The 27,203-nt window shown below is 40.2% G+C and overlaps 2 protein-coding genes across 2 annotated transcripts in view; both read right to left on the bottom strand.

Annotated features, from left to right (window-relative positions):
* LOC141442920 (zinc finger protein 711-like) overlaps positions 1-27,203 on the bottom strand; it is a 61,359-nt gene that overhangs the window by 8,319 nt on the left and 25,837 nt on the right. The gene's annotated exons all lie outside the window — the stretch shown is intronic.
* LOC141442917 (luciferin 4-monooxygenase-like) lies at positions 863-27,203 on the bottom strand. The gene is made up of 12 exons (XM_074108101.1): positions 27,110-27,203; positions 26,342-26,473; positions 22,175-22,382; positions 19,571-19,701; positions 17,297-17,496; positions 13,734-13,887; positions 7,320-7,465; positions 5,108-5,240; positions 4,934-5,015; positions 3,233-3,372; positions 1,236-1,406; positions 863-1,044 (listed from the first exon to the last, which is right to left on the bottom strand). Exons 2-12 carry the CDS (start codon positions 26,456-26,458, stop codon positions 940-942), a joined length of 1,587 nt encoding a protein of 528 aa, XP_073964202.1. The 5' UTR covers positions 26,459-26,473; positions 27,110-27,203; the 3' UTR covers positions 863-939.

Here is a 27,203-nt window from a genome sequence, read left to right as displayed (position 1 = left end):
GGTGTCACAATTAGTCAGAAATACTAGAAAAAATCGAAGAATCCTATTCACTGAATAGGGAAAAAAAAATGTCCGGCGGAGCACTGCACACACACGGAAAAATAAGTTTTATTTGATGATCACTAGTGTAATTGACACTAACACGCACTGCGCAGTAATCAGTTCCTTGCAACGTGCAAAGTTTATAAAAGTTTGTAAATGAGTTGCACACTTCTGCGAAACGAAAACGTAGCATCCAATATGGCGCTTGTCCGTCTTGCCACTACCGATATACTTAGTCCAAAGCACTGCACTGAACTTCCGCGAGGGTCCACAAAAATGCTCGAAGGACCATTATATGTTTCGGCACAATAAAACATATGTTAATTATTATTTTTAAATGGCTGTATTTCACTGAATAATACAAATATAGGTTCGTATGACCGCTCGCATCGGCGTATAGCGTGCAACTGTCAGATTGACAGTTTGTTTGATGTACGTCTTGTACAAAAGTCCCACGTGAATTTTTAAAAATCCCGAAATATCAATTTAGGTGCTGGATCTAATGATTACGTGTGCGAATCCGTGGGTAAACACAGTACATAATGTAACGTTCAATTTGTAAATCTTTACACGAATGCTCATTCGGACTTATTTATGTAGCAATAAATGAGTAACAATAGATAATGGCCGTGGTGGCCTAGTGGTTTGACCTATCGCCTCTCAAGCAGAGGGTCGTGGGGTCAAACCCCGGCTCGCACCTCTGAGTTTTTCGAAATTCATGTGCGGAATTACATTTGAAATTTACCAAGATGGTGGTAGCAATCCGGGTGGACCTTGCACAAGGTCCTACCACCTGCAACCCCAATAATAATGACACAACTATGCTCAATTGAATTTATTTATAACCAGCATGGTTCGCAACCATGCCACTTCCACTTGTCTTTTCTCTTCCATGAATTAGATCATCAACTTAAGTGCATTCCGGTCAAGTTTGGCGCCCGCGCCGCGAGGCAGTGCATCCACGAATCGCACGCCGCCTTCCAACCGCATCCTGGCTGATACCTGCCAAAAAACCGTTATAGTTTTAGCATAATCTATAGGCACTGACTCCAGCTCAACCCACTGTCTCTTAGGTTACCGTCGCCTTACTTGAGTATCAACCGTACATCTCGTGTGGAGCCTCGACCACCCCAGCCTCACGTACTTGACGACATTGACTAGCTCTACTATCTCTTGGGTTACCGTCGCCTTACCTGCGTATCAACATAAGCCACCAGCTCCTTCTCAGTGATAGTCGCGCCTGGTTGCAACGCCACAAAGGCAAGCGGCGCTTGCCCGTACTTCTCGTGCGGAGCCCCCACCACCCCCGCCTCGCGGACTTGTGGATGCTGCTGCAAAACTGACTCCAGCTCTGCTGGAGCCACCTGAGAACAATTATTAAAAATCCTGAAAAACATTTATAGGAGTCGAAAATACAAACTGAGACATGGATGCACAGAAAAACCAGAAAAAGAGACCAGCACTGGGAATCGAACCCAGGTCCTCAGCATTCCGTGCTGCGTGCTATAACCCCTACACCACTGCTGGACAGGAATGTAGACACGAATTTTTCCCATGCATACATATCTCAGGTTGCTTATTACTACTTTGCTACTTAAGCAGCAGCACTAGCGACATCTATGTGGCGTCGACAGACGTCACACACACTCTTTCGGAACCAACCGCTCACCCAGACAAGAGATGTCGCTACTAAGCAATCAAATTATGATTGGGTTTTTGGAGTCATTATGGTTGAGTTTTTCTGGTTTTTCTGTGCATCCATGTATGTTTGTATTTTCGATATGGTTTCACGGGATACCCATAAAAGTAACAAATTTGGAGTTGAAATAAAAAATACAAAAATACTCCAAAAAACCAATCCTAATTTATAGGAGTATCCAGACCCTATACTATGGAGTGCAAAATTCGTCTTTTGCCGTCCCGCTGACGCTTATGTTATTCAACACGAGAGCGAGAGTGACGGTACGATACGAACTTCGAGTTTCGTAGTAGCCCCTCAGACATTTAATCCAATCTCGTAACCTAGTTACGATATGGGAATTGTGCTTTCGAATCGGGATTATTTTTCCCGCTTCGAAACTAGCTACCAGATCTGGCTTTGAGATGAGACTAAAAGATTCTCGTTTCGTAACCAACTTCCAATCGGGAACATTTTCCCATTTCATAACTAACGCAACCACTAATCTCCCTGAATAGTTCAAAGACATCAATCAACATCAACTTTGTTTTTTTTTTAATTTTGACAGCTTCGGCACTTCCTGCCACATGCAGTGAAATTGTGAAATCAACTTCCGTCAGCAGAGTTTACGGACAAGTACTATGACATCAGCGCTTTCAAGAAAAGAGATTTATACTTCCTTAAAAGGCCGGCAATGGACCAATGACTGTTACCACCAATTTTTACCAGTGGTAACAGCTGGGATTTTTTTCCCATCTTTTACCACTAAAGTCATCATCATCATCATCCCAGCCTATATACGACCCACTGCTGGGCATAGGCCTCCTCTCAGAATGAGAGGACTTGGGGAGTAGTTCCCACGCGGGCCCAGTGCGGATTGGGAACTTCACACACACCATTGAATTGCTTCGCTGGTTTGTACAGGTTTCTTCACGATGTTTTCCTTCACCGTAAAGCTCGTGGTAAATTTCAAATGTAATTCCGCACATGAATTTCGAAAAACTCAAATGTGCGAGCCGGGGTTTGAACCCACAATCCTCTGCTTGAGAGGACATAGGTCTAACCACTCGGCCACCACAACTTTTTTTCCACTAAAGTACTCAGTAGTAACTACTGGGAAAAAAAATCCCAGTAGTTACCACCAATTACTTTAGTGGTAACAGATAGGAAAAATATTCACGATAAGATAAAATAACTCCATAAATATTGAATACAATAGAACCTTTTTTAATATGTTGACAATAAACTGCTGAAAATTAAAATGAATGTGGTGGTAACTAATTGGATTTTTTTCCCATCTCATACCCACTAAAGAAATTGATGGTAACTACTGGGGAAAAAAATCCCAGTTGTTACCACCAATAATTAGTTTAGTGGTAACAGATGGGAATTTTTGTTCCCATTAGTTACCAGTGGTAACAGGTGGGAAAAACCTGGTGGTGATCATTTCCCATCAAATAACCCGCTTGCTCGTTTGACTCCCTCTCATTATAATAATAAAACTTTGTGTACCTGGAAGGAGTTAAATTTGATGAGTTCCTTGATCCGGTTGACAATGTAGAAGTAGGCGTCTTCGTCGTAGTATCCGATATCGCCGGTCAGCATGAAGCCCTCAGAGTCCATGTGGTCGCGGTTCGAAGAGTGCAGGTAACCTGAAGATTGTCATTTTTCATCATCATCATCATACCAGCCGTACGCCATCCACTGTTGGGCATAAGCAGGGGTCGGACAAAAAGTGCCGATGACGTCAAACCACTTATAGGATGTTTCCAATTAGTATTTTTGATTTTCATAAACAATTATCCCACCACCACCACGACCAGATGGCCTAGTGGTTAGAGAACCTGACTACGAAGCTTGAGGTCCCGGGTTCGATTCCCGTGTCGGGGCAGATATTTGTATGAAAAATACGAATGTTTGTTCTCGGGTCTTGGGTGTTGCATATGTATTTAAGTATGTATCTATCTATATAATTATATTTATCCGTTACCACCGTACCCATAACACAAGCTTTGCTAAGCTTACTTTGGGACTAGGTCAATTGGTGTGAATTGTCCCGTGATATTTATTTATTTATTTCTTTATTATCACTTATCATTTATCAACCTCTTTATTAAACAATATGAAATTTATTTTATTCACTGAATTCCATTGATTTATTTACGATTATTTTGTTACTTCATTAATGCTACTTTGTTACTACATGTCACACGGAAGTTTAAATAAAAACATCATCTTGTGTGCAAGATTACGTCATCCGCACTTTTTTGTCCGACCCCTGGACATAAGCCTCCCCATAAACCTCCAGTTGCTTCGATTGGAAGCGGCCTTCGACCAACTTGAACTTGCGGCTTCACCCAGGCCATTCGTCCACCTCGTTGGTGGACGTCCCACGCTGCGCTTGCTGATCCGCGGCCTCCATTCAATTGCGGTTCCAACGGTCATCTGTTCTCCGTGCTATATGGCCTGCCCATTGCGATTTCAATGAGATTATTCGCTTTGCTATGTCGTTGACTATATCTATGTATCTCATCATATCATTTCTGATTCATTTTTAATCAGCAGCAGCAGGTTAATAAAAAAAATTAACTATACTTATCATAAATGCAAAAGTTAGTGAGTATGTGTGTGTGTGTGTGTGTGTGTGTGTGTGTGTGTGTGTCTTTGTGAGTGCGTGTATATTAGTATATTTGTCACGCTAAAACGGCTCGACGAATTTGCATGAAATATGGTATGTAGATAGCTGGAGATCTCAAATAACACATGGGCCACTTTTTACCCCGATATTCACACGGGATCAGGATACAATATCGAAATCTCTACCGCTGGGTTTAGAGTCATGGAATTAAGAGCATTTACACCTGCTGAGCTGGCAACGTTGCATTTTGTTAGTTTTTCTCGATTACTACATAAAAATTGAATGAAAATTAAAAATGTGGTCTGTTAGAATTGTTCTTAATATATAAGTTAATACGTGTGTCTACTACAATAATTATTCGTGATAGACTTTTATTTATATTCTTTAAAAACTAACAATGTTTATTAACGGTTTTTAAAGGAAATAAAAGTACATCACGATTAATTATTGCAGCAGACACATTATAACTTATATATTAAGAATAGAAAGAAGATCTAACAAAAATGCAACGTTGCCAGCCCAGCAGGTACGAGTATAAATGCTCTTAGATGGGTTTCAAAACTTCATGTATTTACCCTGCATTAGCGCAGGCGACTTGATGCAGATTTCTCCACGCTGGTTCGGACCTAGCGGCTCCCTGGTGTTCTGATCCACAACCTAAGACATAATTTATCAAAATGTTTAAATTGAAAAATCATTTCTTCGTCAATAACAAAGCTAAAACGACAGAAATGCGTTGGATGGTCTACCTTCATGATGGAGCCAGGGCTGGGCTGTCCCGCGCTGCCAGGCTTGGTGCCTTTGGTGGACCTTTCCTCGCTGCAGAGGCAACCGACTTCTGACATCCCGTAGACCTGACACACGTCGCGAAGGTTTCGAAACCTGAGGAGTATTGGGCGGTCATTAGTCTCAACAATACAATACAATTTTCATTCAGCCCCTGCCTCCCCCTTACCGCTAATAATTTCCAAAATACCTACTGCTGCAGCAGGATCCAGCTCGAGTGTGTTACTGCCCTACTCACTTTGCTTTCTAGTTGCGGCAACGGCAGACGTCGACAGCAGCGTCTTAATATCTAAAGGTAGACTTCCGAGTAGAGCGGCTCCGACGTCACTATCGCAGCGACAGTAACGCGGTGTTGTCGGCGACAGTGTCGCTGCGTTCGAACGTTCATCATCATCATCAGCCGAAAGACGTCCACTGCTGGACAAAGGCCTTCCTCTTAGAACGCCACAATGAACGACAACTCGCCACTTGCATCCACCGGTTTCCAGCTACTCTCACGATGTCGTCAGTCCACCTGGTGGGAGGCCTGCCAACGCTTCGTCTTCCGGTTTGTGGTCGCCACTCGAGGACTTTTCTCCCCCAACGGTTATCTGTTCTTCGAGCGATGTGGCCTGCCCATTGCCACTTCAATTTGCATATTTTTCCAGCTATGTCAGTGACTTTAGTTCTTCGACGAATTTCCGTATTCTGGATTCTACCGCGCAAAGAAACTCCAAGCATAGCTCTCTCCATAGCTCGTTGCGTGACTCTGAGCCTCTCTAAGAGGCCAACAGTCAAGGACCACGTCTCAGCGCCATAAGTCATCACTGGCAACACACACTGGTCGAAGACTCTAGTCTTCAGGCACTGCGGAATATTGGACGAGAAGATATTATTATCACGAAGCTTCCCGAACGCGCTGTTCGAACGTTAGTTCATACTATCGCTCTATCGCCGCGTTACCGCAGGGCTACTACGAAACTCGAAACTCGAAGTTCGTGTCGTGCGGTCCCTTTGACACTTATACAATTTAATACGAGAGCAAGAGGGATGGTACGATTCGAACGAGTTTCGAGTTTCGTGGTAGCCCTGCTGTCGCTGCGTTATTGACGCCGGAGCAACTCTACTCGGAAGTCTACCTTAAAGCATAACTGATTGTTTTCCACGTGTCGTGAATACGTGCTTAAGCGCTCGGTGAGCACTGCCGCTCGCGCTGCCAGTACTTTAACATTCCTGCAAAAAACCGGCCAAGAGCGTATCGGACACGCCCGAAATAGGGTTCCGTAGCCATTACGAAAAAATTAAGTAATATTTCTCTAAGAATTTCTAATTTTGCACGGAATATTCCAAGTTTAGGTAATATTTTACACCTTAGGCTGATATTTACTCTTAAAATTCTCAAGAAAACTTAACCGTTATAGTTTTCCTTGTAAGTTTGATATACTTACTACCATCCTGAATTTTTTCCAATTTTTTCCACACACCGGTTTACATTTTAGAGGAGGGGCGCTCGATTTTAATGAAAATTTGCACTTTAAAGTGGAATATTTTGCAAATAAATCACTGAATCTAAAAATCGTTTTAGTAACCCCCTATTGGTTTTAAAAGACCTATCTAACGATACCCCACACTACAAGGTTGGATGAGAAAAAAAACACCCCCACTTTACGTCTATGGGAGGTACTCAGAAAAAATGGTTTTCATTTTTTTATTGTACCAAGTCGGCATAGTCAACATATATACTCGTGCAAAATTACAGCTTTCTAGCATTGATAGTCTCTGAGAAAAGACGCGGACGGAGAGACAGACAGACATGGCGAAACTATAAGGGTTCCGTTTTTGCCATTTTGGCTACGGAACCCTAAAAAGACATTTAGGTGCAATAAATTTTCTTCCGCTCAACAAACAAACAAACAACAAAAACAACAAACACAAACAAATTACAAATTGCGTATACATTTATAACGGTTTTTCTTTATTTCCTCGAATTTGTGATGAAAAATAGAGTGTTCAACTCGAGTGTAAATGATCAATTACACCCGCGAACTATAAGCACCCTCGCTCGCTTTGCTCGCTCGTGCGCCTAAATATCTTGGGTGGAATTGATCACTTAGAACCCTTGTTTATCAATCTACTTATACACTTCCCCTGCCCACTGCCCTGCTCTCTTCGGCTGAATGTAAATGCGGCACGTACTTGCTCTTAGCGTTGTTGACAAGCTCAGCGTCAGCAGGCGTACTGGCGGACACCATGCGGACCAGCGAGCTGACATCGTACTTGGACAGGACTGAGGACTTGACCATCTCTATTATGGTCGCCGGCGCCAGCTGGACGGACTGCAGCTGAAGGTATAAACAAATACCATACCACGGGTCACTTGACACCAATCCCAATTGACCTACAGTCCGTTTGCATTAAGAATACTGGGAATCATCAATGTTCACGCCCAATATCCAATCAAATCGTTCCTAATTAGAAAGTCACGTTCACAGTGACCAATGAGGGCTATCGCGTATGAATTCGCCGCTAGAGCCGCTAGTCTAGTGAGACAACCACAACCGTTGCGTTCGAGAGTATGCGTTCAATGAGGGCTATCGTTTTTTGTCTCACTAGATGGCGCACTGTTGCGTGAGGTTTTTAAGTATAGCTTTCAAAGTCTGTTATTACGGGCGTGAAAACAAAGTTTAAGCATTCATTGCCCCGGGACGCATATTTGCCATAATTAATTTCAGATATTGCAAAATATTCACTAAATTATTCTAATTTTAAATAAACCCGCGTAGCTCACCCAAAAACTATGAGATTTGACATTTCGGAGACCCCACGCTACACTAGCGCCTCTAGTGGCGAATTCATACGCGATAGCCCTCATTATGCACCTTCACCCGCAGTTGCAGTAGTTGCACTGATGACTCACTGCATTCTTAACGCGAACGAACTGTACCTAGTCCCAAACTAAAAGGCGACCGGATAGCAAAGTTGTTAGAGAACCTGACTATAAAGTTTAAGCCTGGTTCGATTTCCGGTCAAGGCAGATATTTGTATGAATAATACGAATGTTTGTTATTAAAATATGTATTTAAGTATGTATTTATCTGTATAAGTATGTTTATCTATATATATAAAAGGCAAAAGTGATTGACTGATGTATCAACGCACAGCCCAAACCGCTGGTTCTAGGGATTTCAAATTTAACACGTAGGTTCCTTTTAAGGTCTAGGGGTGCACTAAGAAATAATTTTTCAAAATTCACCCTCTAAGGGGGTGAAATGGGGTCCAAAGTTAGTATGGGGAAACAAGATTAGTTAGACTATTTTATTCGAAACTTCACAGGAGTATTCTTAACAACAAATAAGTAAACACGTGTTTCAGGTTTTTTGAGAATTCAACCCCTGAAAGGAGGTAATGTGGTGACAAAGTCAATCGAAAAGCAATCGTTGATATTTCAACGCACAGCCCAAACCACTGGACCTAGAGACTTGAAATTTTGCACATAGATACCTTATACAATGTAGGCATCCACGAAGGAAGGATTTTTGGAAATTCTAACGGTAACGGGAAAAAACGGATATATATATTCGATTCCGATGACCCTATCTCAGTAACTGTAATACCTAGACTTCAAATTTGATTCACAAGTAGGTATTACATTAATTAAAACATCTATTTCAGGATTTTTGGAAATTCCCAAGGGATAAGGAAAAAAAGGATTTATATATTCAGTTTAACTGAATTCTATGAACTATAATAACTAGACTCTTCAAATTTGGCACAAGTAGGTGGTTATAATAGTAAAAAAGTTTTAAGGAATTTGGGAAATTCCCACGGGATAAGGAAAAAACGGGATTTATATTCAGTATAACGGGATCGATTTTTCATTTTACTGGTCCTAGAAAACTGATATTTGCATATACTTAGGTTCTTGAGGAGTGTAGGGGAACACTACAAAAGGATTTCCCGAAGTTCTGACGGGAACGGAAAAATGGGATTTTCGTTTTACTGGTCGCAGAAGGCTGCAATTTGGCATGTAAGTTGCTTGAGAAGTGAAGAAAACCATTAAGTTATAATTTCCCGAAATTCCCACGGAAAGGAAAAAAACAGGATCTTTCATTTTAATGGTTCTAGAAAGCTGAAATTCGGCATGTAGGTTGCTTGGGGATTGTAGAAGAGCGTTAAGAGAGGACTTTCCAAAATTCCAACGGGAACGGGAAAATACGGGATATTTCGTTTTACTGATCGCAGAAAACTCAAATTTAGGTTCCTTGGGGAGGAGTATAGGGGAGCACTACAAAAGGATTTCCCGAAATTCTGACGTTAACGGGAAAAAACAGGATTTATCGTTAGTATTATTGCAATTTTACATTAAACAGCATTAGTATTATTGTGGAACGATTAAGAGATAATTTGCCGAAATTGTCACGGGAAAGGGAAAAAATGGGACTTTTCGTTTTACTGGTAGAATGCTGAAATTCGGCAATGTACCTCCAGCACTGAGAGAGGACTGTCCAAAATTCACACGAGAACAGGGAAAACGGGGATTTTTCTTTTTACTGGTCGTAGATAGCTGAAACTTGGCAAGTGTGTTCCTTGGGGAGTGTAGGGGAGCATTAACAGAGCATTTCCCGTTTTTTTATAGGAACGGAAAAAACAGGATTTTGCGTTTTACTGGTTGTAGAAAGCTAAAATTTCAAAATTAAAATTTATTTTGCACGTACGCTGCAAAAAGCTCTTTAAACCGACTTCAAAAAAATGAAAAGGTTATGCATTCCGCTATATATATTTATTTATGTTAGTTCACCGATTTCTCGCTCAATTTTGGACCGATTTTTTAAATAATTTTTTATTCGAAATAATATCTACTCCTGAGGTAGTCCCATTGTCACCAAATCAGAATCTGATGACGGAATCTCAGGAAATCGAGGGCAACCCTCAAATTGTTTGCACGCATTACGTAAATTTTTATATAATTATCTCGAGTTATTTAAGTATTTGCTTCTGACAGACATCATCTCATGTTGATGAGCTGATGATGGAGAGTTGTTAAACTCCTTAAGCAGGAGTTGGAGGAAGTTTCGTTAAACATCATATGCACGTATAGGTAGACCTGAGTTGTATTCTTTCTGGTTATTCAGGTGAGCTGGACGGACTGCAGCTGAAGGTATAAACAAATACCATAACGGGTCACTTGACACCAATCCCAATTGACCTACAGTCCGTTTGCATTAAGAATACTGGAATCATCAATGTTCACGCCCAATATCCAATCAAATCGTTCCTAATTAGAAAGTCACGTTCACAGTGACAATGAGGGCTATCGCGTATGAATTCGCCGCTAGAGCCGCTAGTCTAGTGAGACAACCACAACCGTTGCGTTCGAGAGTATGCGTTCAATGAGGGCTATCGTTTTTTGTCTCACTAGATGGCGCACTGTTGCGTGAGGTTTTTAAGTATAGCTTTCAAAGTCTGTTATTACGGGCGTGAAAACAAAGTTTAAGCATTCATTGCCCGGACGCATATTTGCCATAATTAATTTCAGATATTGCAAAATATTCACTAAATTATTCTAATTTTAAAATAAACCGCGTAGCTCACCCAAAAACTATGAGATTTGACATTTCGGAGACCCCACGCTACACTAGCGCCTCTAGTGGCGAATTCATACGCGATAGCCCTCATTATGCACCTTCACCCGCAGTTGCAGTAGTTGCACTGATGACTCACTGCATTCTTAACGCGAACGAACTGTACCTAGTCCCAAACTAAAAGGCGACCGGATAGCAAAGTTGTTAGAGAACCTGACTATAAAGTTTAAGCCTGGTTCGATTTCCGGTCAAGGCAGATATTTGTATGAATAATACGAATGTTTGTTATTAAAATATGTATTTAAGTATGTATTTATCTGTATAAGTATGTTTATCTATATATATAAAAGAAGAAACTGACTGACTGACTGACTGACTGACTTATAGATCAACGCACAGCCCAAACCGCTGGGTCTAGAAACTTGAAATTTGGAATATATGTTCCTTAATAGGCGTAGACGCGCACTAAGAAAGAATTTTCGAAATTCCCACGGATAGGAAATAAATGGGATTTATATTTTCACTTCGAAATGGCCCTATTTCAGTAACTATAATTATAAGAAACTTCAAATTTGGCATGCAAGTAGGTAATACTAACAGCTAAAAACACTTTTCAGGAATTTACGAAATTCCACGGGATAGTGAATAAATGGGATTTGTATTTTCACTTTTAATTAATGACCTTTTTTCCGTAACTATAATTATTAGACACTTCAAATTTGGTAAACAAGTAGGTAATACTAACAGCTAAAAAATATTTTCAGGATTTATCAAAATTCCCACGGGATAGGGGAATAAAATGTGATTTATATTTTCACTTCAAAATGGCCCTATTTGCGTAACTATAATTATTAGAAACTTCTAATTTGGCATGCAAGTAGGTAATACTAACAGCTAAAAACGATTTTCAGGATTTCTTGAAATTCCCACGGGATAGTGAATAAATGGGATTTGTATTTTCACTTTCAATTATTGACCCTTTTACCGTAACTATAATTATTAGAGACTTCAAATTTGGCGAGCAAGTAGGTAATACTAAGTTACAGCTAAAAACATTTTTCAGGATTTATCAAAATTCCTACGGGATAGGGAATAAAATGGGATTTATATTTTTGCTTCAAAGTGGCCCTAACTCCGTAATTATAAATATTAGAAACTTCAATTTTGGCATGCAGGTAGGTAAAAACTGTTGCAAAGATTTTTCGAATATCCCACGGGGATTAAACGAATAAAGAGCATTTTATATACTTACCAACTGAATCAGAAAACGCATAAGCTAAACCAATAAAACTGGGGACTGGAGATTTGGCAAACTGATGTAAATCTGGTAACAAATATTATTTAGCAGTGACATCCTGCTCATCCTGGCGAGGATCGTCTACGTAGAAGGGAACTCCTCAAAAGTTGATGGCACACGCAAAAGACTTTACATGATTGTTAAATTTCAATGATAATGCGTTTATATGATATACATCGCCTGATGCTGCAGCCAGGGTCTCTGCTGATGACGGAACTCCTCAAGGGCTGATAGCATAGATACGAAATTTTACATGTACGTTCAACGAGCTGACACAATTACTTTGCCCACCCGCGACCTTTATGATAGCTACTTTTGTGCCCATGCAATGTGTGTTCATGCAGTTCCTCCACCTCCACACTGTAAGAACACACAAATCCATCTATCACCACCACCACTTTACACTGACGCGTTTCGAACTTAACCAGAGCTCATCTTCAGAGCAATACAACCGTTCAGCATGCTACGGTGTGAAATTTGGCACTAAAGTAATGCAGAGGTACACTAGGGCAAAGATTAGAGAAATAGAAAGAATAGGAAAATATCTCAACTTTGTTTCTTTGTTTGTTGGGGGTCATCTCTGAAACTATTGAGCTGATTTAAATAATTATTTTATCAATAGAAAGATACACTATCCCTGATTGACATTAGATTACTTACTTTAAAAAAAATTGCAAACTTTCCGCAGAATAAAAATAAGTTTCATATTTGAGGCAGATTTTCAAAATTATTTCAATAATAGAAAGCTACAATGTGTTTCTAATCGACAATCAAGAATATTAAAATAGATCATAACAGTAATTCATGTCCCACGGGAACTTTACGATTTCTCGGGTTATAATCCTTTATCGTGTATGTGTGTGTGTGTGGTGTACTTTAACGTTTTCTAAAATTCCAACCCTAAATTAGCGAAGCAGGGTTTCAAAATTCAGAATCATAATTAGTTACGTATGTAGGTCGATTTTTGTATTACAAAATTTGCACCATCTGCCTAAAAGAAAATCTGTATGTATTTGTATTTCCATATAGTCCTCCGAAAAATTAATCAAAGCAAAAAAAAGGATCTCAGAAAGTAAATGTACTGTAATGTACTCCAAATTTAACGCGAGCGAAGCCGCGGGCAAAAGCTAGTCCCTTATATACAGCGGTTGGACCCGTGTGATTAGAATAACACCTCTCCATTTCTTCCGTGGATGTCGTAAGAGGTGACTGAGGATAAAGGTTAAGGTATTCCGTAGGCGACAGGCTAGTAACCTGTCACTATACAGGGTGGAAAGTTGAGATGGGGCAGCAAGACTGACTGCACATTTTATCAACAATCTGTGATCTGTGTTATCACTCAACAAGTTAGTAAAGTTCTCCTAAGAGCATTTTCACGTAGCAGCAAGGGATCTAGTAACTGCCCTTGCTGCCCCATCTCAACTTTCCACCCAGCATTGTACCGTTTTTGTCAAACTTAAAACCTAAAATTGCTAAAAGTGGCTCCGAAGCGGTAACGTTTCGTGTGCTCTGCCTACCCTATTTGGGAATACAGGCGTGATGTTTGTGTGTGTAGGTATACAAGTGGTGGTCATATAATTAGAAACACTTAGTACAACTTATAAATTATGAAGTACCTAATACGTTATGTTTCTAATTATATGACCACCACTGTATATCCAAAAATCTCATTCTTAGAGGACACCTGTACCTGTACCTACCCAGCTGTGGTACATACACCCTGGACTTTACCTTGTATTTCTGTATCGCCTTTAGCAGGTCTTCGCACTGGTTCTGCGGGGAATAGGCGATTGTTGAACCAGCTCTTAAAGCGCAGAGAGTAAACGTCATGCCGTACGTGTAGTACCATTCCCTGGTGTTGAGAATTCTCAGCCCGCGGTATGCCCTGGAACCAAGATGAGGATCTACACTGTACTGTTGTCATTGACATCTACCTATTTATGTACCTTACGGCACTACTAGACTGGCTGTTTGGAACATAACGCGCGGCGCATCAATCATCAATATTACTTTGACACAACCCCTGTCACGGAACACAAACTGTAAGTAGTGAAAGGTTCACAAATCCGCGCTGTGAACAAATTTTGTGCGCCGTTTTGATGTAAGAAACATGCAGTCTATACATAGACGTCGACGACTGTTGTAGGTACTGTTTCTCTCTGTGTACCTACCTGTTTCCTGTATCGCTTACCTACTATTTGTGGTGTACATTAAGAGTCATTGTATTGTATCGTATCATATTGTATTGTATTCCTATTAGGGCTATAACTAAACCCACAAGCGAACAAAACTTTTTTTTATACATGGTGTCTGTCCGTTTGGACCTTAGAGCAACGCGTGCTTTCTACGGAAGGGAGTAGCCATTCGCCGCGTTCCCCTCTGTCAAAGTACAGGCCCAACTGGACATGCGAATTTAATAAAACAAGGCGCGCTCGGATTTCAAACTAGACCGAATCGAGTCGCGCGAGTGAACGCTGCAGTACTAAAAATGCCGAATTGTTCAGTTTTCTGCTGTAAAAAGAGATCTGGGAGATCAAGCTTGCAAAAAGATGGTGTTACATTGCACATGTAAGTACTTAAATTGTTATCGTATTATTGCTATTTAATTACATTTAAACAACAAAGTCGTAAATTATTGTCGGATTCGTTTACCAACATCGAGTACGCTAATCCGTACAAATTTCGGATCGGTCAAGCGATAAATCCGACTTTTCGCCGCTGAACAACTTAGTGATGTTAGTGTCCATGTGTGAGTTTTGAGTCATCTGTACACGAATTATTGGTTTATTGTTGGATTATTTATGTGTTAACGTCAGCATGACAGTCAGTTGACAGTTTTGTTTTTGCATGTAAGTGTGCGGAACTGCACTTGCAACAACGCCAGAACTATTTTAAAGGTAATCTACCGCTAAGGCTGCTCCCTTCCGGTAGGAAGCCCGCGTTGCTCTAAGGTTTGGACAATTCTGCCAGCGTCAACATTACACAACATTTGACACATACACGTTTCTTCTTCTTCTCTTTTTTAAAATATGGCTTTTCTGTCATAATTAATAGGACAATTTCGCCAGTGCCAAGGTAAACACTCTTCGAGAGGCACGTTGTACGGTGATTTTAGTTTTTGCAACTTGATAGTAAAATTCCAGAAACCACGTGGAGACCACTTGCGCATTAAAAAATGTCAGACACGAGAGCAATATAGAATTTTGGGATCACTGTTCACTGCCAAGGCCAATCGTCGCATAAAACACTATCAAAATTATACTTCAACTAGCCAAAGAAACAGAAATAGCAAAATTAGATACTGTCCGCTATGCCGTACATCCGCCATCTTCGTATGCTACAAATCGAATCCCACATACACACGTTACACTTGATATTTGAAATTTGACAGTGACAATAAAAATGAAAATGCGGGTAGTTGTCCGTTGGTGTTAGTTTCGTCGGGTAGTCGCGCGAGCAGAGCGGTGGCGCGCTGTGCGCGTGTTGCAGCAGCCGCCGAGTAGCCTTGCTACTAGGAAGAAGGGCTACACAGTAGCCCTAAAACTAACTAAACTATACTTAGCGGCACAAAATTTGGCCCACCCTTCATACAAAATTACCGATTCTGCATTCATTTGAGGGCCAGATTTTTGCCGCTCAGTATATTTAAGACGTGAGGTATGATCCGTTACAATATAATTTAATATGAGTGAGTCTCACGCTAGTTTTATGTTCAAAATTACGTTAAGAATTTACAATCAGGGATGTCAGACGTACCAACTTCTCGGTACACATACCAGTTTTTAGTGCTACGTAAAGTACTATTCAATGGAAAAAATCAATTGTGTAAACAAAGCAATTTTTCACGATTACTCCGTAGTTACTTACATTTGAACGCCAATCCCGATCATATTCACATCTCAATGAGCTCACCACTGTTTTTAACAATCATTTTATCATTAAATAATCGTGTAAATATGTTTATTTTATAGAATTAATTCGAAGACGAAAATCCGTTATATTTGTCAAATTGACATGATAATTTTTTCCTCACCGAAGTTGGGCTATGGTCGGTCTAGTCTCTGGAAATTTAGTGCTGTACCAACAAAATTAATTATTTGACTGAACCAACCTTACCTACCGATAATTATGGCTGGCTCTGCAAATTAATTTATTCGTAGATATTAATTATTTGTGTTAAATTACACTATTTAATGAAGGTTTATAAAGGTTTCTAATCATAATCTAATACAAATTTCTCCTATGCACACATATCTCAGGTTGCCTTTTTCTACTACGTTACTTAAGCAGCAAAAAAATCTAAATTAATCCATATTTTAACTGACCCTTTCAATTCTAAAGTACTCCATCATAAACCTTGGGGAAAATATACGTCAAAAAATATAAGTGGATATACATGTTTCACCATTTTAAAAATTCTACCCTTAAAGGGGTATAAAGGGGAGTGTAAGTTTTGAACATGAAGTGTAAGTTTGTATGGAAGAAACTTTAGGTATATATATTTGAAGATATAATTCTAAAACTTCTTGAAAATGCTATTAAACATTTTAAGTTAAAAGGGGACATAGAAACATTGTGAATGACTCTTGAACAGGACTAAGAGAATACGTGATTCGCAATTTTTATAATTAAACTTAGGGATTACATTAAAGAATGAAATATGAGTAAATTCAAAATAATTATTTACTGCTGATTGAAGTATCTTAAAGAGCTTTCACATCACTAGAGGCAACGTCAGTCAGTCAGTCAGCCAGTCGTCAGTCAAGTGTCAATGTCAGTCACCACATTTGTTTACACAATTGATTTTTTCCATTGAATAGTACCATACCATGCACCAAGACTAGTCGGTCCTTGTATGCAAAAATACAAAGATTGGCCGTTGACTTCCTTTTCTATTGTTTGCTTGAGCAAACGAAGCCTCGTTTCCGATAAAAATCTACGTCATGAATTATTTATTCATTTTTATAAATATATTTTACATTTTATATCCGAAATGCAATATAATATAAAAAAAAATTTAAAGTGACATTTCTTCGGTGCGTTCGATAATTACGGTAAGTCCACGAAATTGTTTTTTTTCACTAGGATGCGATTTCCGACACAGTTTATATATCAGTGTTGGCAGCGGAGCACAGGGGTAGTACCAGTTTTTCGTTTTCGTACCAGCTTTTAGCCAGCTCTGCTCACGGATTTCTGAGTAGCCGTCTGACATCCCTGTTTACAATAAATCGGAATCGGAGTTTTCGTAGTGTCTGAGACCCTATAATATGTGTTTAAGAATATTCTTCACTTACTCATCATCCAACATGTTGATAATAAACGCAAGGAAGTTGTAATGCGTCAACGGGATTCCCTTGGGCAGGCCCGTGGTTCCCGAGGAGTAGAGGATGATGGCCAGGTCCTTCCAGCCCTCCACTGGTGCCGCCACGAAGTCTTCCACGTCGCCAGTTTCAGTGAGGAACTCTTTGAATGTCATGGCGCCTTCTGCTTCTGACTGAAATTGTGAAGAGGCCAAAATTCTTTCTCACATAGATAGAAACTTTAATCTTCATAACAAAAGAACATGGCTCTACACACGTTTTTGATAAAAACAAAGGAAGAAAAAACATGTTAACAATCATACAGAGAACAAAAAGATACAAAACAGATATGGGTGAAGACCAAAAAGTTGCACAGCGTTAAAGCTGCGTTAGCACGTAGTTTTAATTTCCATTGTGACACGAAAATTAACCATACAAATGTATGATTAATCGTGTCACAATGGAAAAAGTGAATGGAAATTAAAGCTACGTGCTAACGCAGCTTTAACGACGCAGCTTTAACGCTGTGCAACTTTTTGTATAGAGAAACCACATTGTAATACAGGGAGCCATGTTATGTAATGAAGATACGGCGCTGACCCAGCATAATGCCGCAGCAAATAAGCCGTAGCGCTGGTATTCTGCCAGTACCTGTGTGAGTTTGAATGCCGGCAACCGTGGTATCTACCAGTGGTGCCACATTACATGCCATTGAGGATAAAAACGCTTAAACGTGCGGTGTAGTGTTAAAACTGTTAACTGGTTCGCTAACCGCCTATTGAGTCTAGCCTTGAAGAGCCCTAGATTGTATTTATACGAAAACACAGAAAATGGGAGCAAATTTCATTCCTTAGTATAGTAGTTAAATTAACGAGTTCCTTAAAAGCCGAGGTGGTCTCGTGGTTTGAACTGTGGCTTTTCGAAAGTGGAGTTTTTCGAAATTCATGTGCGAAATTACCAATTATTTGTAAACCACGAGTTGTACGGTGAAGTAAAACATTGTGAGGGAACCTGCACATTCCCGCGACTTTCAATGGTCTGAGTGGAGTTCCCAATCTGCACTGGGCCAACGTCGGAACTACGGCCCAAGCCTTCTCATTCTGAGAGGAGGCCTGTGCTCAGCAGCGGGACGTATAAAGGCTGGGATGATGGTGACGAACGAGTTTCTGAGTGGAGACCGCGTCTCGACATACGTAGTGTAGGACGCCCTCGAGCCAGCTGGAGTGACGATCTGCAAAAGGCTGGTAGTGTGCTACTGCTGCTGAATGCGTCGAGCCGAGGACAGGGCGTAATCGCTCTCATTGGATGGAAGATCAGGGTTCGAAAATATCCGATATTTATTATAAATATCAAAATATCGGTTTTTTATGATATATATCTGATATATATCAAAAGTTTGATATATACCACCAGATGGCCTAGTGGTTAGAGAACCTGACTACGAAGCTTGAGGTCCCAAAGAATATTCGAGCAAGTTTAGGTATATATAATACCTTAGGCTGCTATTTACTCTTAAACTACTAATAATTCTCAAGAAAACTTAACCGTTGTAGACCTTTCCAACGATACCCCACACTACAAGGTTGGATGAGAAAAAAAAACACCCCCACTTTACGTCTATGAGAGGTACTCTAAAAAAAATGTTTTTGTTTTTTTAATTGTACTATTTTGTCGGCATAGCTTACATATAAGTATATTCGTGCAAAATTACAGCTTTCTAGCATTGATAGTCCCTGAGCAAAACCGCGGACGGACAGACAGACAGACATGGCGAAACTATAAGGGTTCCGTTTGTGCAATTTTGGCTACGGAACCCTAAAAAACATTTTTGCACGTGTGACCACGGAGTAGCAAGACTTGTTGCACAAGAGACAAGTTGCAGTTAATAGTTAATAATATTCATAGTGAATAAAGGCCACCTTAGAATGCCACAGTTGTCGTTCATTGTGTCGCCACTTGCATCCACCATCAGCGGGTGCCCATGATCTCATGATGTCATTCCATCTAGTGAGAGGCCTGCCAACGCTTCGTCTTCCGGTTGTGGACGCTGGAGAACTTTTCTCCCCCAACGGTTATCTGTTCCTCGAACCCAGCCCATCCCACTGCTACTTCGACTACATATTCTTTGACTTCAGTTCTTCAGCTCTGAGCATACAATACAATAACTCTTTATTGCACACCAACATATAGTGAGCACTACAGAAAACACAGGTATATACACAGAGGTATAGCATAGCTCTCCTTTAATATCGTCTACTTTGTATTTACCTTGTCTCCAAATACAATGAAGGTTTTGATGCTATCGATGGACTGTAGGGTTTCTTTCTGATTCTTCCAGCCATCGGGAGAGCAGAACATGATGGTGGGCTTGACCAGGTTCACGCGATGCAAAATTGTTGCTGAAACAAAGTCAAAGTCAAAGTCAAAATATCTTTATTCAATTTAGGCCATAACAAGCACTTATGAATGTCAAAAAAAAATCTACCACCGGTTCGGAAAAACCTCCGTTGAGAAGAATCCGGCAAGAAACTCAACGAGGTATATTTTTTTTAAAACAAATTTACAATATTATTAAATGATATGTATACATCACAAGTATTTAACACCACTTTATTTTTAACACAGTAGGTTCGCTATTTGAAAGGATCGCTAATGCGGATCGGAATTATTTCCAAATATCCCTGTCCATGATATAATCATTAACTTTAAGTATACTTCTAAGTAGTCTTCTTGACAATAGATCTGATGAACAATTCAAACAAACATTCAATATTTCTAGGGTGGTGTACCTAGTAGACATCCAAAATCCAAACATCAAACATCCAAATTGCTTTTGCTTGCGTGGCCTAATGATTTTGATCGCGGCCTATGTCGAATAAGCCTCCTGTTGGGTACTTGTACTCGTATTGTGCCATGGCTGGCACATGACTTATCTGGATCGTGTCGATTAATTTGGAATGCAGTGATATCTATCTCACGCGCGATCGATCCAGATAAGCCACGCCGCCATCTCAGAGCCTTAGAGATATTCTAGTATATAAGCTAGCATGTATATAATGTAGGGAGTTCTGTTCAGTGGTAGTACGAGACCAGTAAACGAGTCCAAGTAACCCGCACAAGATCTATTCACTCTCCCCAACTTATTTTCCCCTAAATGTATAATTGATATTTTTTGTAAGTCTACCCGAATAAAGGCAGTAGAGTAGCCTAATCTGCTGTCTAATGTCCATGTTGTGCCAACTCCCATAATAGTCGGACGCTCTGCGCTCGAAGTTGTTGACGTTGTATACCTGGGACAAACGGTCCTGTAAAGTAGGTCCAACTTCGAGAAAGAGATCACTCGTCGAATCCGACTCGGCTGGGCAGCGTTCGGGAAGCATCACAGTGTCTTTTCGTCCAAATTACAGCAGTGTTTGAAGTCAAATCAGTGTGTGTTGCCAGTGATGAAATACGGATCTGAGACGTGGGCGCTAACGATGGGCCTCATGAGGAAGCTCAAAAGTCAGAGGGCTATGGAGAGGGCTATGCTCGGGGTTTCTCTGCGGGATAGAATCAGAAATGATGATATCCGCAGTAGAACTAAGGTTACCGACATAGCCCAAAGAATTGAGAAACTGAAGTGGCAGTGGGCGCAGCACATTGCTCGCAGGACTGATGGCCGATGGGATCAGAAGGTTCTCGAGTGGCGTCCGCGGACGGGGAGACGAGCTCTAGGTAGGCCTCCAACTCGACGACCTGGTTAAGATCGCAGAATCGCGGTGGATGCGGAAAGCACAAGACCGGTCTGAGTGGAGCTTCTTGGGGGAGGCCTATGTCCAGCAGTGCCTTTCAATACGTAACTCCTTTTTCGGGCAGTCGGGTAAAATCTCGAGCCTAGGTTCAATCTCAATCTGCTTGAGAGGCCATAGGTCAAATCACGAGGCCGCAAGCTACCACGGCTACAGCAATGTCTCGTGATTTCAATTCAAGCTGGACCCACTGAGGTCTGGTTTGAATTTGAAGTCTGATAGAAATTCCCAAAAAAAATTCGGAGTAAATAATAGATAATCCCCATCGGACTAAACATACTGGGGAGAGACACCATGTTTCGTCAGAGAGAGAGCCACGTGGACAGTCTGCCAAGCGAAGTTGAATTACGCCAGTTACTTATACAAACCGTTCCCACAGGTGACGTAGCTGCAAACGTGGCACTCGAGTACATGATGCCAACCAGCGACGAGACACCATGCTACCAGTTGTTAGACTGAGTTTGAGTCTAACAACTGGTAGCATGGTGTACGGTTGTGTCACTCTGAAGATGAGCTCTGGTTGAGTTCGAAACGCGTCAGTGTAGTGTGGTGGTGGTGATAGATGGGTTTGTGTGATTTGTGTGTGTTCTTACAGTGTGGAGGTGGAGGAACTGCATGAACACGCATATTTTGCATAAGCTTAGCTATCGTAAGGTCGCGGGTGAGCAAGGAAATTCTTTTGGTTCATTACTTGTATGATGTGTAACCCGTCGAGCGATTTAGGCACACACGTGTGTGCCTAAGGAAACCTGTCCGAAAATGCGCTAGGGTGCACTCAGTGAGTGTGTCTATCGCAGTTCCGCCAGTTCCGGACAAATTTCGCTAGGCGCTTTTTGCACCCCCAAATCGCTCGACGGGTTAATATGTATTTCATTAAGTATATTTTACTCGTATCTATATAAGTCCGTTGCCTAGTATCCATAGTACAAGCTTTGCTTAGTTTGTTACTAAGGTCAATTGGTGTCCAGTGACCCATGATATATTTTTTAGATGGTGACAACATCTCCACCAGAGACACCTTAGTGAAAGGGCCACGTAATCTACCAGACCAAGTCGTAGTACGTCAGTAATCAGTTACATTTACCTCTCCCACAGGTAACATCAGCTGGCGCAAATGTGGCCCCCGAGCAGATGATGCCCAGCAGCGTGGGAAGGAACTCTCGACATTTCTCGCTGCAGATGCTGACCACGTCTCCGCGAGAGACGCCTAGCTTCGTCAGAGAGAGGGCCACATCGACACTCTGCTGGACGAAGTCGCGGTACGTCAGAGTTTCGCCGGTGTCTGCGTTTATCTAGGAACAAGTCAAAATATATTTTTAGGGTTCCGTACCTAAAGGGTAAAAACGGGTCTCTATTACTTACTTAGTATTAAGACTCCACTGTCCGTCTGTCTGTCTGTCACCAGGCTGTACTCGTATCTCATGTACCGTGATAAGTAGACAGTTGACATTTTCACAGATGGTGTATTTATGTTTCCGCTATACTTAACAACAAATAGTTAAGTACTAAAAACAAAATAAAATAAGTATTTAAGTAGGGCTCCCATACAATAAACGTGAATTCACAAAACTTACATCGTGGTTTTTATTAACGTTGTATTAAAAACAAACGTGCCAAATTTCGTGACTCTGAAACAAGTGGTTTAAATTTCGAGATTTTATCCCGATCCTGTGGGAATATCGGGATAAAAAGTAGCCTATGTTTTATTCCAGACGTCCAGCTATCTAAGTACCAAATTTCAGCCAAATTCGTCCAGCAAAACTTACGTGGAAATTCACAAAAATTACACCACATTCCACTTTCACACATATTTATCCAAGTTGCTAACAAAATTTTATAATATTTTATTAACTAACGCTTAGGTACGAAGCCGTGGTGGCCTAGTGGTTTGACCTATCGCCGCTCAAGCAGAGGGTCGTGGGTTCGAACCCCGGTTCGCACCTCTGAGTTTTTCGAAATTCATGTGCGGAATTACATTTGAAATTTACCACAAGCTTTGCGGTGAAGGAAAACATCGTGAGGAAACCTGCACAAACTTGCGAAGCGATTCAATGGTGCGTGCGAAGTTCCCAATCCGCACTGGGCCCGCGTGTGAACTATGGTCCAAGCCCTCTTGTTCTGAGAGGAGGCCTGTGCCCAGCAATGGGTCGTATATAGGCTGGGATGATGATGAGGTACGAAAATAATTTAGTGGACCTAATAAATTATCTGTAGCCATCCTATTACGCGAGTTAGATAAAACCTTATCATTTTAAATGAAAAACATTAATTGCTAGCTACTTTTATCAGTGTCATATACCTACCTATTCGTTTGTTTATCTCAAGTATTAACACAATGATATTATAGCCAACACCTATTGCAAATAAATGAGTTATGAATTACTTATGACGGTTCCATTTTTCAATGTTGGTATTTGCTTCTTGAGATTGTTTCCGTACTTGGGCGTTTTAAAAATAAAAGTGTACCCTTTCATTTTTTTTGAAATTTTGGAAAAAATATGGTTTTTCCTACTCAGAATCAAGAGCACAATCGATTCCGATAGTTTAAAAAAATTACCCCAAAAAAATTACAGTTTTGCGACGTTTTTAGGGTTCCGGAGCCAAAATGGCAAAAACGGAACCCTTATAGTTTCGCCATGTCTGTCTGTCCGTCTGTCTGTCTGTCCGTCCGTCCGCTGCTTTGCTCAAAGACTATCAATGCTACAAAGCTGTAATTTTGCACGGATATACATTATGTTATGTAAACTATGCCGACAAAATGCTACCATAAAAAACTAAAAAAACTTTTTTTTAGGGTACCTCCCATAGACGTAAAGTGGGGGTGATTTTTTTTTTCTCATCCAACCCTATAGTATGGGGTATCGTTGGATAGGTCTTTTAAACCATTAGGAGTTTGCTAAGACGATTTTTCGATTCAGTGATGTATTTGCGAAATATTCAACTTTAAAGTGCAAATTTTCATTAAAATCGAGCGTAATAAAATCTAAACCAGTGGAAAAATTTGAAAAAATTCAGGATGGTAGTAAGTATATCAAACTTTCAAGGAAAACTATAACGGCTAAGTTTGCTTGAGAATTATTAGTAGTTTTACTCTTAAATAGCAGCCTAAGGTATAAATTATACTTACCTAAAACAGAAGATTCCGTATAAAATACGAAATCCTTAGAAAAATATTACTTAATTTTTTCGTAATGGCTACGGAACCCTTTTTAGGGCGTGTCCGACACGCTCTTGGCCGGTTTTTTTTTTCATACACAGTATGGGTGGGACAAAACTGACTCATAAAATTTTGTATGAAAAAATGGGGACATTTTTTTAAACGATCGGAATCGATTGTGCTCCTGATTCTGAGTAGGAAAAACTATATTTTTTCCAAAAATTAAAAAAAAAGGAAAGGGTACACTTTTTTGAAAACGCCTACTTACGAGTACAAATACGAGTATTACTTATTTTGAGGAGTTGGTACCTCGAAAAACGGAACCCTTATTGGCTCTGTGCACGACATCAGCGCCACCTAGCGTCCGCAACTTTTCTGGCTCTGATGCTCTGACGTTTTGAAATTTCATCGCGACATTGTGACCAAAATCAAACCTATAACGTATTAATTTATAATACAAAATTACTGTGATACCGTGATTTGGGTGGACAAAAGGTTGTGAATTCATTTTTGGTCATTAAAATTAAATGAGGTAAGTAAAATTTATTCAAAAAGTGTGTTTTATTTTCGTTATGTCAGGGTTTGTTTACTTCATGTTTAGTTTACTTTTACTGTGAAACGAAAAGATAAAGCTATCTTATTGGTTTCTTTGAATAATAGTAAAATTATATAATTGTTGCTATATCGCTAGTAATAAATTAAATATCGTTTTCAGATCAAAATCAATATCATTTTGAAGACGCGGTTTTGTGAGTATCACTCAATATAAAATTTCAACCACAAACCGTTTCATAAGGAAAATTGTTGCTGGACATGTCCGAGATGTAGAGGAATTAAGAACAAAACAGGGACAGTGTTCAACAATTCAAGCTCGCATCATAACACAAACATCTATTACTAAAATTAGGTAGTTAAAGTCTATACAAATTGCTTTGTTAATGATAGATTCATATGAGTATGACAGATGACAGAGCCAGAACTATTTCTACTTTTGGCCACCATGAGCGCTGCGATAGATTTCATCACCCCCACCTAGTACTTCGCACCCTCCCAATAGGATGATTTTGTTTTCCGTCTGACAATGACATTCTTTTTCACAGGAACGCGTGGAAGCATCAAGTAGAAATTAATCCTATCCTACTAATATTATAAATGTGAAAGTTTGTGAGTGAGTGAGTGAGTGAGTGAGTGAGTATATTTGTTACTTCTTCACGCAGAAACGGCTGGACGGATTTGGATGAAATTTGGCGAAAAGTTAGTTTATAACCTGGATTAAAACATAGGATACTTTTTATCCCGATATTCCCACGGGATAGGGATTAAATCTCTAAATAACAACTGCTGGGCCTCGAGTCATGCAATTTGGTATGTAGGTATTTGGATGTCTGGAATAACACATAGGATACTTTTTATCCCGATATTCCCACGGGATAGTGATAAAATCTCTAAATAACAAGCGCTGGGTAAAATGAAATTTGGCATGCGTGCTTTAATTTAACGTCAATGAAAACCACGATGTAGTTTAAAGGAATTCCCACGAGAATTTAATATAATCCCGGAATTTCAATTGTAACTACCAGTTTCCTGTACCACAAAAGATACAAGTGCTACAATTTGACAAAATTGTAACATTTTACTAAGATAAACTTAACAATTTCGTAGAATTGTAGCACTTGTAACTTTTGTGGTACAGGGGGCAGATCTAATAGTTTACGCGTGCGAAGCCGAAACTCTGCCAAATGCCTTAACCTGTAGTTCCATCCAGTAATTTCCGGTGGTCTTTACTCTTAGATAATTGAAATTTGGTATGAAGGTAGCCTCTATAGCACAGCCAATAAGAAAAGTACATAAATGTTATCATACGTCAGTCACCATCTAAAATTAGTTCTTGTTATTGAAGATGGGATGGCATTCCAGCATTCTTATTAACATATCGATCGAATATGTGTAAATCTCTCCCTCTCTCTCTTCTCTCTCCCTCCTTCTTCTTCCTCTATCTCGCCCACCCCCCTCTCTCCGCCTCTTTTCTCTCTCTCCGTCTCTCTTTCTCTCTTAATACATACATATACCTACTGTCGTAGATTCGGTACTTACAATAGCTACAGCATCTCCATAAGACCACAGCTTCTGCACCATGTGCTGCCCAAAGTTGAGGTCCACGGGGATCTCCAGGTCTTGAGGCCCGTACAAGTATAACTTGTTCCTCAGCATATTAGTTATTTACGTCTGGAAAACAATATAATCATCAACATACAATACCTACACCAACAACTCCAAGGCCGTCCTAATCCATGCAGAACGCCCTCGGATACACTAAAGAAAGTTAATATTTTTTTTTTTTAATTTTTTTTTGTATAATCACCCTGTGGGCTCGGAGGCCCTGGGCACGGCCCCGTATGCCCTTACAGTAAAGATAGTATTGATCCATCCAACCAACCTATAATGACCACACACTGTTTTGTTTCGGAGCAGGGGGGGTACTACGTAATTTGAAAATCGAAGTTCGTATCGTACCGTCCCTCTCACTTTCGTATTAAATAATATAAGCGTCAGCGGGACGACAAGATACGAAGTTCGAAGTTCGAACTGGGGTCAATTTTTATTTGGTTGTCGTTTTTTTTTTATTGTCAGTTCCTAATTTTATACTACATTTTCAGTTTAGTTACGAAATTTCCATACATTTTGTGTAACTCAATGGAAAATTTTGTAGGACATAGTGTGAAACTGGGCTTACCATAGTCAGAATAAGCAATTTTAGGTACCAATTCACCAAATTGCATTGAAATCTGAGAAAAGAAAGATATCGACAAGCAAATAAAAATTGGCCCACTTAGTGAGGTCCAGAGCCGGACAGTTTTGTACCTTTTCTTGTAAGACACAGCACTCTTTACCCGACTGCCCGAATTAGGGTTATTATCCAGTTGGTTCGTACCAAGTGTTCGTACGACTGAATTGA

The sequence above is a fragment of the Choristoneura fumiferana genome, chromosome 26, assembly GCF_025370935.1.
Source record: "Choristoneura fumiferana chromosome 26, NRCan_CFum_1, whole genome shotgun sequence".
Classification (NCBI taxonomy): Eukaryota; Metazoa; Arthropoda; class Insecta; order Lepidoptera; family Tortricidae; genus Choristoneura; species Choristoneura fumiferana.
This window is presented reverse-complemented; position numbering and strand designations above follow the sequence as displayed.

Coding starts and splice junctions, on each gene's coding strand:
- LOC141442917 (XM_074108101.1), bottom strand. CDS start 26,458: ATGCTGAGGAACAAGTTATACTTGTACGGGCCTCAAGACCTGGAGATC. Junction 22,383..26,341: donor ATGGAGATGCTGTAGCTATT/GTAAGTACCGAA, acceptor ACTTGTTCCTAG/ATAAACGCAGACACCGGCGA. Junction 3,373..4,933: donor GTCGCCTGCGCTAATGCAGG/GTAAATACATGA, acceptor GACAATCTTCAG/GTTACCTGCACTCTTCGAAC.